This window comes from Thrips palmi, unplaced genomic scaffold (genome assembly GCF_012932325.1).
Source record: "Thrips palmi isolate BJ-2018 unplaced genomic scaffold, TpBJ-2018v1 HiC_scaffold_10, whole genome shotgun sequence".
In the NCBI taxonomy this organism is placed as follows: Eukaryota; Metazoa; Arthropoda; class Insecta; order Thysanoptera; family Thripidae; genus Thrips; species Thrips palmi.
In genome coordinates, this window is record NW_023144621.1 from 8,751,653 (window position 1) to 8,764,843 (window position 13,191).

The 13,191-nt window shown below is 43.4% G+C and overlaps 3 protein-coding genes across 6 annotated transcripts; 1 reads left to right on the forward strand and 2 right to left on the reverse strand.

Annotated features, from left to right (window-relative positions):
* Positions 1-122: 122 nt before the first annotated feature.
* On the forward strand, positions 123-2,021 carry LOC117654196 (snRNA-activating protein complex subunit 3). The gene is made up of 6 exons (XM_034400436.1): positions 123-479; positions 575-749; positions 836-1,096; positions 1,164-1,405; positions 1,488-1,595; positions 1,666-2,021. The coding sequence occupies exons 1-6, from the start codon at positions 268-270 to the stop codon at positions 1,826-1,828; spliced, it is 1,161 nt and encodes a 386-aa protein (XP_034256327.1). The 5' UTR covers positions 123-267; the 3' UTR covers positions 1,829-2,021.
* LOC117654191 (importin-11) lies at positions 1,843-9,080 on the reverse strand. 4 transcript variants are annotated; one of them, XM_034400421.1, is made up of 17 exons: positions 8,800-9,080; positions 7,841-8,028; positions 7,629-7,729; positions 7,042-7,556; positions 6,518-6,937; positions 6,387-6,427; positions 6,112-6,294; positions 5,695-6,027; positions 5,454-5,618; positions 5,169-5,361; positions 5,019-5,098; positions 4,777-4,934; positions 4,599-4,695; positions 4,362-4,519; positions 4,191-4,283; positions 3,969-4,119; positions 1,843-3,874 (listed from the first exon to the last, which is right to left on the reverse strand). In XM_034400421.1, the coding sequence occupies exons 2-17, from the start codon at positions 7,976-7,978 to the stop codon at positions 3,719-3,721; spliced, it is 2,982 nt and encodes a 993-aa protein (XP_034256312.1). In that variant the 5' UTR covers positions 7,979-8,028; positions 8,800-9,080; the 3' UTR covers positions 1,843-3,718. The 4 variants fall into 4 exon arrangements, with proteins under 4 accessions (XP_034256312.1, XP_034256313.1, XP_034256315.1 ...); XM_034400422.1 differs by lacking the exon at positions 8,800-9,080 and adding an exon at positions 8,634-8,793; XM_034400424.1 differs by lacking the exon at positions 8,800-9,080 and adding an exon at positions 8,532-8,550.
* A 267-nt stretch (positions 9,081-9,347) lies between these two features.
* Positions 9,348-12,805, reverse strand: LOC117654452 (amidophosphoribosyltransferase-like). Its single transcript, XM_034401090.1, has 9 exons — positions 12,447-12,805; positions 11,761-11,974; positions 11,502-11,623; positions 11,280-11,428; positions 10,818-11,058; positions 10,505-10,741; positions 10,285-10,412; positions 9,861-10,203; positions 9,348-9,766 (listed from the first exon to the last, which is right to left on the reverse strand). Exons 2-9 carry the CDS (start codon positions 11,955-11,957, stop codon positions 9,630-9,632), a joined length of 1,554 nt encoding a protein of 517 aa, XP_034256981.1. The 5' UTR covers positions 11,958-11,974; positions 12,447-12,805; the 3' UTR covers positions 9,348-9,629.
* Positions 12,806-13,191: the final 386 nt, after the last annotated feature.

The window sequence follows — 13,191 nt, forward strand, 5'->3', positions numbered from 1 at the left end:
CACGATTCCGTCGATCTTGAATTCTTGAACTTGATTTGATTTGAACGTACTTTTTCAGGAGAGGTGTCTGCTGTACCTGCACTCTCTCTCTCTCTGTCTGCTTTTGCTTTGTGTTGTTGTTGTTTTTGTCATTTGTTTTCGTTAACCTACAAACAACGACATGTCCTGTGGTGTCCTGTGGTCCTGTCCGGTGACCGATTGAATGACATTCAGTGAACTTAACAAATCAAACAATCTTCCTCATCGAAAGTAAAAACGAAGTGAAGAATGGAAAAGGTGTATGGATGTGGTCAGTTGGACTATACATCTGAACCCCTCTGTTTAAGAAATTTCTTTAACGATGCTTCTCTTCAGTATCATCCTTTTGTAGAAGGGTCTGAAGATAAAAAGGAACAGGCTATTTACAGAGAAGCAATGATGGAAGTGATGGACAGTACATTGACAGACTCCGAATTCCAGGATTTGGAGATCATCTGCAGGTATATCATTACTGTTTTCCTGTACGAAATGAAATCATACATGGAATTCCTTTCTCTTTCCTTATTTTAATCGTAAAATGCTTGCCACTTTCCAGCGCAGATAACTTTAAGGTTCCTGACCAACTACCCCAATTTTCTGTGAACTCCCCGTTGTGTGGTTTCCAGAAGGTCAACTGTCCTCAAGATTCTGAGTTTGAAACTCATCATAAGCTTGCAGCTCGTGGCAGAATTCATGAAAGATTTTTAAAGTACACTGGCACAAAATGGCTGGTAAGTTTCTATTTAAATTTTAGGATGATGGAAAAACATTTTTTCCTTATTCTTCTTTGATTAGGCAACATGATAAATGCTTTCAGGATAAACTGCAGACAGCATCTGACTATAAGCCTGATTTGAAACCGGGAAGTGAATTATTGGTCAGTGTGCGGTTGTATGCCCCATTTCGTCATGAGGTTGGGAAAGCCCACCACAGGGTAGCTGCTGGTTGTCAGGAGATTATTGCATTAGGTTCAAACACATTAGCAGACTTAAAAGATAGTTTTGCTTGCGCAGCCGACAACCTTATATGTCAAGACTTGAGTTCAGATCCATTCCAATCGACATTTCAAAAAGCAAAGGTACAGTTACTTCATGTGATAATATTATGTCGGATGGTAAATTGAATTTTATGAATTTGTCTTCTAGGATAAGTACAAATCTGGCATGTTCTATATCAATGAAACCTTTTATGATGACATGCGCTGCTCATCTAATATTGAATATAGTGAGCAAGTTTTAGACTGGGCTGAGAAACGAAATTTAAATCTTGGAAAAAAGGCAAAAATGGAGCATACCAAAATAATTGATCTAACTGTTAAATTGGGTTATCCTTATTTGTATCAACATCAAGGAAATTGTGAGCATCTTTTCTGTTTCTCTGATGTACGGTAAGCTAATCCTAAAATCAAAACTTATGTAGCAACCTGTTGACACTTTGTCATCTTTATGATCTAATATAAATTTTGACAGTTTACTTCACCAATCGGATCTTTTGCAATCATCTAAGTACCCACTTTTGAAGAGTCTTTTTAGACAGAACTCACGCTATTGTATGCTGTGTGGGCACTATGTGGCGAAGTAAGTTAATTGAACCTTTACATGCATAGGTACCTCCTTTTCATTCTTAATAGGATGCTTTTGTTTACAGGTGGCTAACTATTGGAAATCTGAGAGTACCACATGACCCCTGCTACTTCTGTCAGAGTTGCTTCTTATCGTACAATTATGTTGACAAGGAGAAGATAGGTTCATTCAGAGCTTTCCCCTTTTCATGCTCATCACCTGCCTTCCTTGCCCAAATGAAAGAATAATGTAGTTCCAGTAATGGAGACTATTGAAGTAATTATAATTCAGAATTGATTTACATACAAGATATCTTGCTGAGTTCAATTCATAGCCACATTTCCAGGATTTCACAAAAGTACTTTGTAACATTGAATGAATGAAGTCCAGCATACATTTGTTACTAGTTTCAAATAGTAAGTTCATCACCTCATTAACAAATGGGTTTTTGATTAGATTTGAAACCTTTGTACGACCTAACCACATGATTATAGACTGATTATAGACCTTTGTAGTATTCATTAAAATAACGAACAGCTTTCTAAAATCATTTTCACATTTGTAACAGTGAACTTGGAATGGGAAAAAAAAAGACCCACCTTAAATGTAAAGCATCTAAATAGGTATCTAAAAAATTATCATGATCACAATACTAACGACAACATTGAAACAGGATTGACTCTTAAACATAAGCATGAAATTTCTTAACACATAAAAATTAACAATGACGGAGGATCCATCAGTAGACCCACGGAGTCGAAAAAGCAGAGCCAAAACCTTAAGGCCCACTAATGGTTCCTCCTCCTGTACAAGAACAGACCTTTGAAATCAGTCTGCCAATATTGTTGCTTAACACATTAAAATAATAATCAGACTTCTCAGTCATTATAAACACATTACCACACTAACATATTAAATGGTTAAAAATTAGTGAAGTATCCAACATCATGGCATCACAGATTTACACCCAAGCTATGATAATTTTCACCTGATAAGATACAAGACAACCAAGTGAGAATTAAACGCCCACTACACCACCAATTAATTCCATGCGAAATGGACAGCAGTCTGTCAGGGTAGGAGTGCTGTGAAAAGCCTTTTCCACAACTCCATTCTATAAAATTATAGATCAAGATTTACTAAGTGATTGCAACACGTCCCTTTCCTGTGGCACTTCCCTCAAGCTAAGTTATTCATGTCTTCATGAGACAACTGATATTGAAGTGTAGAATCTTTTCGGCGACATTGAAAATAACTTGGGACAAAAGTATTGAGGCCAAAACCAGTAGATTTTGACCAAAATGAAAAGAAATTACAGCATGGAGCTAAAATCAATAGTTTCCTTACGCACTGCTACAAGTCGTATTCAGTTTTTCGAACTCTATTAATGCAACTTTAGAAAAGACACACCATTTAAATAACTGAATGGTAAATCCAGTTTTTCTTTTCCTCTTTGCTTTAAAGAAAGGCTACGATGTATTTAATTTGGAAATATAGTCTGTACAGAACATGGCAACATTAGAGACCTGTAGATTGTCCCCTTAAAATTCACAGTCAACATTAAGTTCTATTTTAATTTCATTCTAGTCACATTCTATTCTACATATTATTTCATTTTTCAAATACATATTAATTTATGTAACAATCTGCATGACCAACTTAATTTCTTCACTCTACTGATTGTGCATGTAGTACACTAAATTGTCCAGTACATAAAGGATAAGGTTCAATAGATGCCAGAAACAGAATTTTTCTGTTCATAATTCACGCAGTGAAAATCGAAACAGGAACAGAGAGAGAAAATTAATAACATAAGAATGCCTAAGGAGTTTGAGGTCGAAGCTGCTTGTATGCATTTAAGACTTCATTTAAGGATCCACAGAGAGGGCTTTGTACTTAATTTTTGAAGAACATCATCCACAAGATATTTCAGTCATTTAATAGACTAGTCCATGATTTACAGTCAAGGGACTTGATCTTCACAGCTCAGATTTCACTGCAAATAAAGTAGAGTTAGTGATATATACTACAGCATCTCCTTACAACTGCTACAATGCAGAGAAAAAAATCTCTCTGCACTTGGTAGTTAATACTATCATAAAATATGATAAATAAGTGCTTTCACAAAAGCATCAAGTTTAAGAAATTCTCAAATCAGTGAAATGAGACTCAATACGAGGTTCCCTGCCACTCAAATTCTTGTATTCTTCAAGCATTGCTGTAGTTTCGCTGTCTAGGCTTTGGAGAAGTTGTTGCAGCTGCTCCAGACCAACTTGACCTTTCAGTTCATCGAGCTGAAAATACCAAACAGTACAAGTATAACAAACTGAAACAGTGGGAAAAAAACATGTCAATGATGGTCATCAAAGTAAGGGTACTCATGCACACCTGGGCAATGAGATAGTCTCCAAGCACAACAGTGTTGACTACATCTTGTGACGCGAGCCTTTGCATTCGGTGATCATGTTCTGTTTCAAAATCTTCAAACACTTCCCTCTCTGTTGGGCTTGAAGGAAAACTTTGGCAATGACACAGAATACTGAAAAGCAAAACAACCCAGATTAACATCTGTGATTATAACTTCATCAAAGTAGAAAGTGTTAAACTCACTCCATAAGAGCACCCGATTCATCTGGTTTTGTTACATCATTTAATGCTTCAACCACATTTCGGATAATGTCACTAAATTTATCCAGAACAATACTGCAACAAAAATTACAAGAGTTTAAAACTTTTCAAAAAAGGGTGTTTACTTTTTACAAAATTTAATGAGTCATTTACCTTGATTGAACTGTAAGCAGTGACGAAAGTGCCAAACCTAGAATTTTACGACGTGGCATACCAGTGACACAAGGCATGTTTTTATTCCAATTGAACAATATTGTAGAGAAGAAATGATCTTCTGTTTGCCCTATTCGCAGTGCAGCTTCTCTTATCATCTACATTAGAAAATGAAACATTGCTAAATCGTTCCAAACATGTGACAAAACTTCAGAAACAAGGAGAGGACACACAAACCTGACTAAATAAATCCTTAGAGCATAAAAGGACACGAGCAATAATGCAGGTGCATACCGCACAGCAAATTGTTGACTCCTCTCCATTGAAAATGAGACTGAAAATAAGGTACGATAAGTCAACTTCTTGCTTTAAAAAAATTATATTGTCTTTGGCTTAGAGGAGAGGTAGTACTCACATCATTATTTGTGGAATGATAGGTTTCCACAGCTCACAAGACAATTGAGGAGCTGTTCTTAAGCAAAGTTCAACAAATCGCATTATGATGACAATTCCCTCCGAGCGCAAATCTGTTAGCATGTATTGACAAGTCTTCAAAAGACTTTCACCATAAACCTGATAAAATGATCCAAAATAACCAGTCAATAATCAATAAATATCAATAGTATTTCAAACATACAAATTTGGAATGAATTAAACCTTAAGAAAACTTTCTGGAGAGAACATAAGATATGCATGTGTTATAGTAAAGCAAATGCGAAGATTTTCAGTTGAAGACTCTGCAACAAAGAAATAGTGTTTGTCATCAAGTTCTAATTCTATCAGGAACATACTTGCCAAGACACTTACCAAGAAGGGATGGCATGTTCTGATACAAATGCATCAGCTCGTCAGTCATGTCTGTTGCATTCTCAACACAAGCTAGCCACAAGGCAAGACCATCTTCTATCAAATACACATTAGAATCCTGCTGCATGTCTGTGCAAAGTGCTAAGACTGGCATCAAAAAGCTATGGAGTCTTTGGCTATCATCTGCCATACCCTGAAATGAATTTAGATCACATGATTAACATCACAGAAACATTGAAACCCATTGCCAAGAAACGTTCATGTTCGAGTAGATCTTTTTATTACCTTTACAATTTGAACTAGAGTTGAAACGATAGCACAACGTAACATGCTGTGTTCAGCTGACTCTTCCCATGCTAAAGGCAAATATTGAATGAGATTGGAGACATGGGGCCTGATAAGATGTCCCACTCGTTCCATAACAAACGACATTACATACAAAACATGCATCTGAAAAGACAAGAAACTGTTAAACAACTTATCGTCTTAGGACTCTTATCTCACGTAATATTGCAATGATTTTTACCTTGCTGTCACATTCTTTGCATTCTTTTAACAGGTTAAAGAGCAATCCTATAATGGGTTCCAGGTACTCCAGAAACTGATCAGTACTAAAGTCAAAATCATCCATGGCCAATTTCAGAGCATGTGAAACAGTCAGTCGAACAACCAAATCTTCATGCGGTTGAAGAAGTGACAGCATGGCACTGTACATCACTGGTCTCAGTTCAGCAGAAAATCTAACACCCGACCACTGCCCCAACAACCAGGCAACTCTTCGCCGAACAATTCGAGAATGACCTCCTTGTAATTGGAGTTCTTGCCGCAGAGTGGTTAAAAACCACTCATCAAAGTTAATCTAGAAGAGGAAAGATTTTTTTGAGCATACTACAGACAGTTCTAATGATATCCAGATTGAGATTGTACTTCAACCTTGGCATACCTCATCATACAAGTCAAAGGCAGCAAGACCAACAGCATTATAAATTGCATCCTTTAAGAGTATAGCATTGAGATCAGACTCAGGTACAGGGCCATGATTTGACTGTAGCATAGCCATCAGAACAGGAGAAAGGACAGTATTAAACTCATGAAGAACTGTGACAAATAGTGACTCCGTACACGGCTGGAAAAGAAAAGAAACATTTAACAAATATTCAAACCATGTTTTAAAAAAATGTTGTGGTTTGCGAAGAATGGAAATGTAAAAGAACTTACCCTCAAAGTATACTTCCAAGACTCTCCACTCTCATCAGTTGCTACAAAAAAAAAAAATAGACACAAATGCATGATAAAATTATAAAATAGAGAAAATGGAAAGTAAATTAAAGTAAAGAAATGAATTATACCAAATGTTTCTGGATCTTCATGCCACATTTGTAAATCCTCTGATGTTAATAAAAAGTAATGACACACTAAACCTTGGCAGATTGCAGATAAGATTTCTGGAGTAAAGAATGAAGTCTTGATTTGGTGGGCCCGAAGTGTATTTGGATCCTTGGTTTCTGCAATCTTTTTGGCTGGCTTATACTCTACACAAAGCATAATAAGTTTTATCAAATTAAGGCACTGAATTTTGAAGCGTTCAAATAACGATTCCTGGCCGCCTGCCATAAAAGTGTAGTAAACTGTGAACTCCAAAGTTTTTTGGATGAAGTCAATGAATGAAAATGGATGTGTTTCCAAAACAGACATCAGAACTTTTGTCAAATGGATGACAAATTTTTCAATCAGTTCAATTAAACTGCTCTTCTTAGGCAGTTGTTTCCCTAAAACAAAAGGATGGAGGGATTTGTCAATAATACCAAATACATTATCCAAAGAATTGAGATATAAGAAAAGATGCTTGTAGACAGGAAGCAATTTAACTTACTGCATTCTAGCATTGTCTTGGCTCGGTCGAAAACCATGTTAATAAAAATCACAGCGTCTTCAGATTCGTGAGGTTTTAGAAATCCATGAACAGTGAGTTTTCTCAGTATCCTTAGGGCAAGAAGTGCTTTCTCTAAGGAGGGAGTAGCATTAAGAGGATTTTCAGAAAATTGCTGTAAGAACAACTCAGTGTGTGTGTTCCAAAGAGACAAGGCAAATGAGTACACATTTCCGGTCAGCTCTTGAAACAATCTTCTATCGCCTGCCAGTCGCTTAGATGATAGGGTCTTGACAACATGATGAAGTGTAAGCAAAGCTCGATGCTGAACGAGAAGGTCAGAATCCCTGACAGCCGTCAATAAAGTGGGAACCAAATCAGGCCAATCTTTCGGACAGTCAATGCGAGCGACCTTAGCAATGACAACAGCAAGTTGAACTGCAAGGGGACTGACTGGTTCTCGGAAATTAGCAACAAGCCCTTGTCGCAGTTTAATTTTTTCGTCTTCTGATATGGCACTGAAATATGAGATAAATTTTAGAACATTCTCATGTTTTCAAGCAAGCCGTGGGAAAATGTATAATACTCACTTAGGAGCAGACTTTCTCCAGTACTTGTCAGTTCCATTTTTAAAATAAAGAACGGCAAGCCACCTAACATTTACATCAATAGTATGATTTGAAAAAATGTCCTGAGAAAAAAATACAACATTATTCATAGGGACATTGATGGTGGATTGGACATTAAAGCAAATCAATAAGTTATTATTGAAGATGCAGGATAGAAATGGTTCACTACTTACCAAGAGAATGGAATAAAAGCCCGGTACCACTTCCCATTCTTGTAGTTTTTTCTCAGCTGGTTTGAAACTTTCTTGGTTTTGACTTATGGCACACCATAAGGTGTCCAGCACCATGGATAAAGCCTCTTCCATGTCCATTTCGATGTTTAATTAGATGTTCAGCATTTAAGGCATGATGTTAAAAAGATCTGCACCAAAAATAGAAAAGTTTTTTAACCGTTATTGCAGCATTGAAATAAATACTAATAAATCCCCCTCAGAGGAGAAGCCTAATGGGTTAGGAGCACAGAAAAGTGATCAGAACGAAATTGTCAGCCTCTGCCTCCTCATCAGAATTTACATATACACGGCATCTTAAGTGTACAATGAACGAAATCGCTTAAAGTGAACAATTTACAGTAAAACAATCATGGAGGTCTCAACTAAATCGCCGACTTTTCGAAGGTTAGGAACTTTATTATGTAATTTATTAGCGTGCGGCACGAAACATAATAATTACTGCAGTTAAAACACAGAAAAAATAAATTAAAACACCTTATGCGCCTCAACTTTTACCAAAAAGGTCCGTGAGAGGGATCATTTCCCTCGTTGGTGAAGAAGGAGGCAGAGTCAAGACTTTTCTGGCACCCATACATCAAGCACAACACGCTCATGTGAATATTGAAAAGGATTGAAGGCAAGGGCACCCAACCAGCCAACATGTATGAAAGGGCCAATGTTATTGATGTAGAGGCCGATGAAGGAGTGGCAGTGATAATTTAAAGCAACATTTCAATTAAAGAGCGAACACAACCTCCAAAGTGATGTCTTCGACGAAATTAAACTCCCTCCCGATTAAGGGACAGAACAATCTAACCCTAACTGTAATTTGTTAAGGGTTCGGAGGAAAGACAGAAAGCGGCGACAGCTTGAAACATCATAACAAGAAAAGCAATTGGCAAAATAAACGAAGTACTAACTGATCCGGTAGTTCATCATTTGATTCTCCGACATGAAACCCGGTTGGCCAACTTCCGAGGCACAGCGATGCACACGTGAGGCGACACAAACCGCATCAATGCAATCTAAATTTCGGTCCTTGAACTGTCAACGGAACAAGTCGGAGAAGAAGTGTCGCAGGCAATCGGTTATATTTTCACTGAACACTTTTCTCTGAAAAAGTAGTTCGAAGAAGAAAAACAACATGTGGTTTGTTTGGGTATCTTTGTCACTACTTCCTCTTCCTCATCCTCAGTAAGCTCATCCGCCTCCGCTTTTTACTTCGGTATGGCACTGTTAGCAGTACGCAGTACCCGCCAACCGGATACGGAACGAGTAGGTTGCGACAGAGCGCGCGCGCAGAGACTTTTAGTCGATCTGTCCAGGATCATGGCCAGGATCCACACGAGTCTCGCCCACAACGCTACGAAAAGTTGTCTTACGTTCGGTCGTGAAAAGGTTATTGCGGGTTTTGATTTTTTTTAAAGGGGGGGGGGGGGAACCATTTGCTCTAAAAATCGGACGCTAATGCGAGTTTGCGACCACCTTTATTAATTGTACATCCCACCCTCACAGTCTTTCTTTACTCACTTGTAAATCCTGGCAATACTTTTCAAAAATAATAGTTTTACACAAACTAAGTCCTCTACAAAATTACAAAAAACATTAAAAGAGTTCATTAACTTTCTGATGATAGTTTTAAACAAACTAAGTCCATTGCAATACTTCAAAAACAATAAATGAGTTCCTTAAAATTAAATGCAAATAAAGGAAACGAAGTACAAATGATTATAATAAAAGCTCCACTTCATTACCAGTTCAACTTGACAGGGTACTCTCCAGTGAGACAGGCAGTGCAGTAGCCAGAATCTTCCTTCTTCGACTTGGCGCCATGTCGGACGGCCTGCACCAGGCCGTCCACGGATAGGTATGCGAGGCTATCCGCACCTAAAAGGGGGAGATCATGAGCAAACTTAAGAACACTTCTTTTATTCTAGCTTTCACGAATTAAAAGGTCGGGACTTCGGTGAACTATACTGACCAACGTGCGCCGCCAGGTCGGCTGGCTCCAGCTTGTTGGCAACGAGTTCCTCCCGGGTGGGGATGTTGATGCCCATGTAGCACGGGAACTTGAGGGGCGGCGACGCGATGCGGATGTGCACCTCCTTGGCGCCCGCGTCCCGGAGCAGCTTGATGATGGGGCCGATGGTGTTGCCGCGGACGATCGAGTCGTCGATGAGCACCAGGCGCTTGCCGGCCACCTCCTCGGCCAGCGCGCCGAACTTCATGGCCACACCTAGCTTGCGGAGCCGCGTGTTGGGCTGGATGAAGGTGCGGCCCACGTAGCGGTTCTTGCACAGCACCTCAGTGAACGGCAGGCCGGACTGAACGAGGAAGGGCAAAGCCGGGGCAAAGGTCAAGGTCAGGCTTCCAACATCTCTACCCAGATGGCTTTGTCTACGTACCTCCCGCGCAAAGCCGTGAGCGGCGGCGGTGCCGGACTCTGGGACGGACGACACGATGTCTGCCTCGACGGGGGACTCGCGCCACAGCATGCGTCCGCTCTCCTTGCGCACCGAGTACACCGTCTGGCCTGCAGGCAGTGCACAGCGAGCGTCGTGCTTCAGAGAGGCATCAAAAGCACAACCCGCGACGGGCGCAGGAAACGGAAGCTTCATTACGCACCTTCGTAAATAGTGTCGGGCCTCGAGAAGTAGACGAACTCGAAGATACAGAAGGAGGGCAGGCCGCCGTCAGCCCTGCCCACCGTGTCCAGCGTCTTGACGCCGTCCTTGCTCAGCTCCACGATCTCGCCCGGCAGCACCTCACGCACGAAGCGCGCCCCGATGGACTGGAAGCTGCACGACTCGGACGAGATGACCCAGGCGTCCGCGTCGGACTCGCGGCCAAGCCCCTGCACGCCTGCAAGTCGGAAGCAATATTAGTTACGTAGCGTAAGCCATTTTACCGATTTGGCAGTGGCGCTGACTGGACTGACCTTCAGGCACCACCTTGCCCAGGCACAGCGGCCGGTTGCCGTAGGGGTCGCGTACGCCGTACACCCTGTCGTTGTCCATGATGAGCAGCGAGTAGGCCATGGGCGTCAGCGCCATGAGGTGCTTGATGCGGCCCGGCCAGTCCGGCCTGCCGCCGAGGCCCCCGGGCGGGTCCAGGCACAGCGTCTGCGTGATCAGCTCGCTGTCCGAGTGCGTGGAGAGACCCACTCCGCGGTCGTACACCTAAGGCAACAGACTGGGGTTCAGACACAGGCAAATTCGCAAGAAAAGGGGCGTGCCTGCAGGAGTCAAGGGGAGGGGGCAGAGGGAATTCCTCTCCGGCCTCGGCGCTAAAACGCGACGAGAGCGGTAGGAGTAGGAGGAGCAGGGTGGTACGTCAGCCGTCAGCCCCCTCTCCCCACCTCCTCACACGGTTCCGACTGTTCCGGCGGTGCGCCGTGTACCTGGGCACGCAGCTCCTTGGCGTTGACGAGCTCCCCGTTGTGCGCGAGGGACAGCGGGCCGTAGGCGGTGTGCACCACGAAGGGTTGACAGTTTATCACTTCCGAGGCCGCGGCCGTCGAATACCTGGTGTGGCCGATGCCCAAGTTCCCTGCAAAAAGAAAATTCAGAGTCGGTCACAAACTGCCTCCATGATGATAAACGACGAGAAGACGTTCTGGTACCTTTGAGCTTCTCCATGGCCTCGTTGTTGAAAATGTTAGAGATGAGTCCCATCCCTTTGCATACGTTAAAATTGTGGCCCCCGGTGCCTTTGCTCGTGACGATGCCTGCACTCTCCTGACCTCTGGAAAGAGAGAAAGTGTTTTAGACGCGCCGCCATCGCCCGGTCTCTCTCGCACCTGTACGGGAAGCCCCATCGGCTGGCGCCGGCCGGGTGCCGGGTCCGAGACGCGCAGTACGCCGTCGCCGTCCCTTACGCACCTGTGCTGCAGAGCGATGAGGCCGAGGCAGACGACCTGCGCCACGTCCATCTGGGTCGGCCAGTCACCCGCCGCCACGCACCCGAACACACCGCACTCGTGGGTCAGCCCCGTGGGGGGCAGCGCTGCCGGCTCCGACGCCCCCGCAGCCCCCGCTCCCGCGCCACCCCCTCTGGACCGCGACTGCAAGGCGTCCATGGGTAAAACCTTCGTGTCTGAAAGAGAAAAAAATAAAACGGGGTAGTTATAACTATATTATTATGGGGATCACGATTTATTACGAATAAAGTTACGTCACGCCGTAGAGCGAAGGCACATTTCACTCTTATGTAACGCAGAATCCTTAGCTTCGTGTGGCCAGCGTGTGGCCTACCTGACAGGCGCCGCCGAGTGGCAAGGTAGTCATGTGGACGCTAGGGGCAGGAGAGGGGGTGGGGAGGAATTCCAGGGACTTGAATCCAATCAGTCTATCGTTATTACCACACCGCGCACTGCAAGTGTTATCTAATCATTGAAGTGAAGCTCGTCCAGAACTTCCAGCAGATCAAAATGCACACGTTTCAAGTGATGGTAAAAATGATCGAACAGGTGGTTGGTGAAGAGAATTTATAATGAGAACCATAGTAGTCATTTACAAATCAAAATCGATTTTTCAGCCGAAACGAACCACATAAAAACATTTCTGACCTTCGAGCAACAGCGACGTCGACGTCAGCGAAGGCGGCCTCTCTCCTACTTCGCTAGCGTGTTGCAGCGCGACCCGTTTTCCCGTCACTATTTCACACCCTTGCCCACACGCCTCCAGCAGTTCCTGGAGATAGCGACGCAGGCGGTGACGGTCGTCTTGTTCGGCTGCTGTTACTAACAATTCAGGGGCGAAGACGGAAGCGTGTCCAGCACCATTTCAGCCGTCATCAGCTGATCCCGGCAAAACACACACCGGGCATAACCTCCCGACAGCGTGGTGTTGGTGGAGCGGAGCGGCGGAGCACTGCAATGCAAACAGGAGGAGAGCCAGCCAGCCCAGCCAGCCAGCCAGCCAGCAGGCAGCCAGGAGCTGTGGCCAGGAGGAGCAGGCAACGCGACAGCCCAGCCCCAGCAGCCAGCCAGCCGGTTGCTGTTGTTGCGGTGGCAGGCGGGTGGTAGCGGGGCGAATGGTCAGCGGGAGGGACGGCGGGGTAGCGGGGGCCCCTCGGGGGGCTCGTAGGACTAAGGACAAGGGCAGGGTGAGGGAGGGAGGAAGGGAGGGAGAGGCGAGGTGTCGGATATCGTCGAGTCCACTTCCCAGCTCGCTGGACAGAATCTAGGATCTAGGGCGGCTGTAGGCACAATCGGGCACAATCAATGTCAGCGTGGAGCTAGGGCTTAGGAGACGGACAAAATTTTTGTGCAAGAAAAGACCTAACCGAACCGCACCATGTGTTCAAACAAT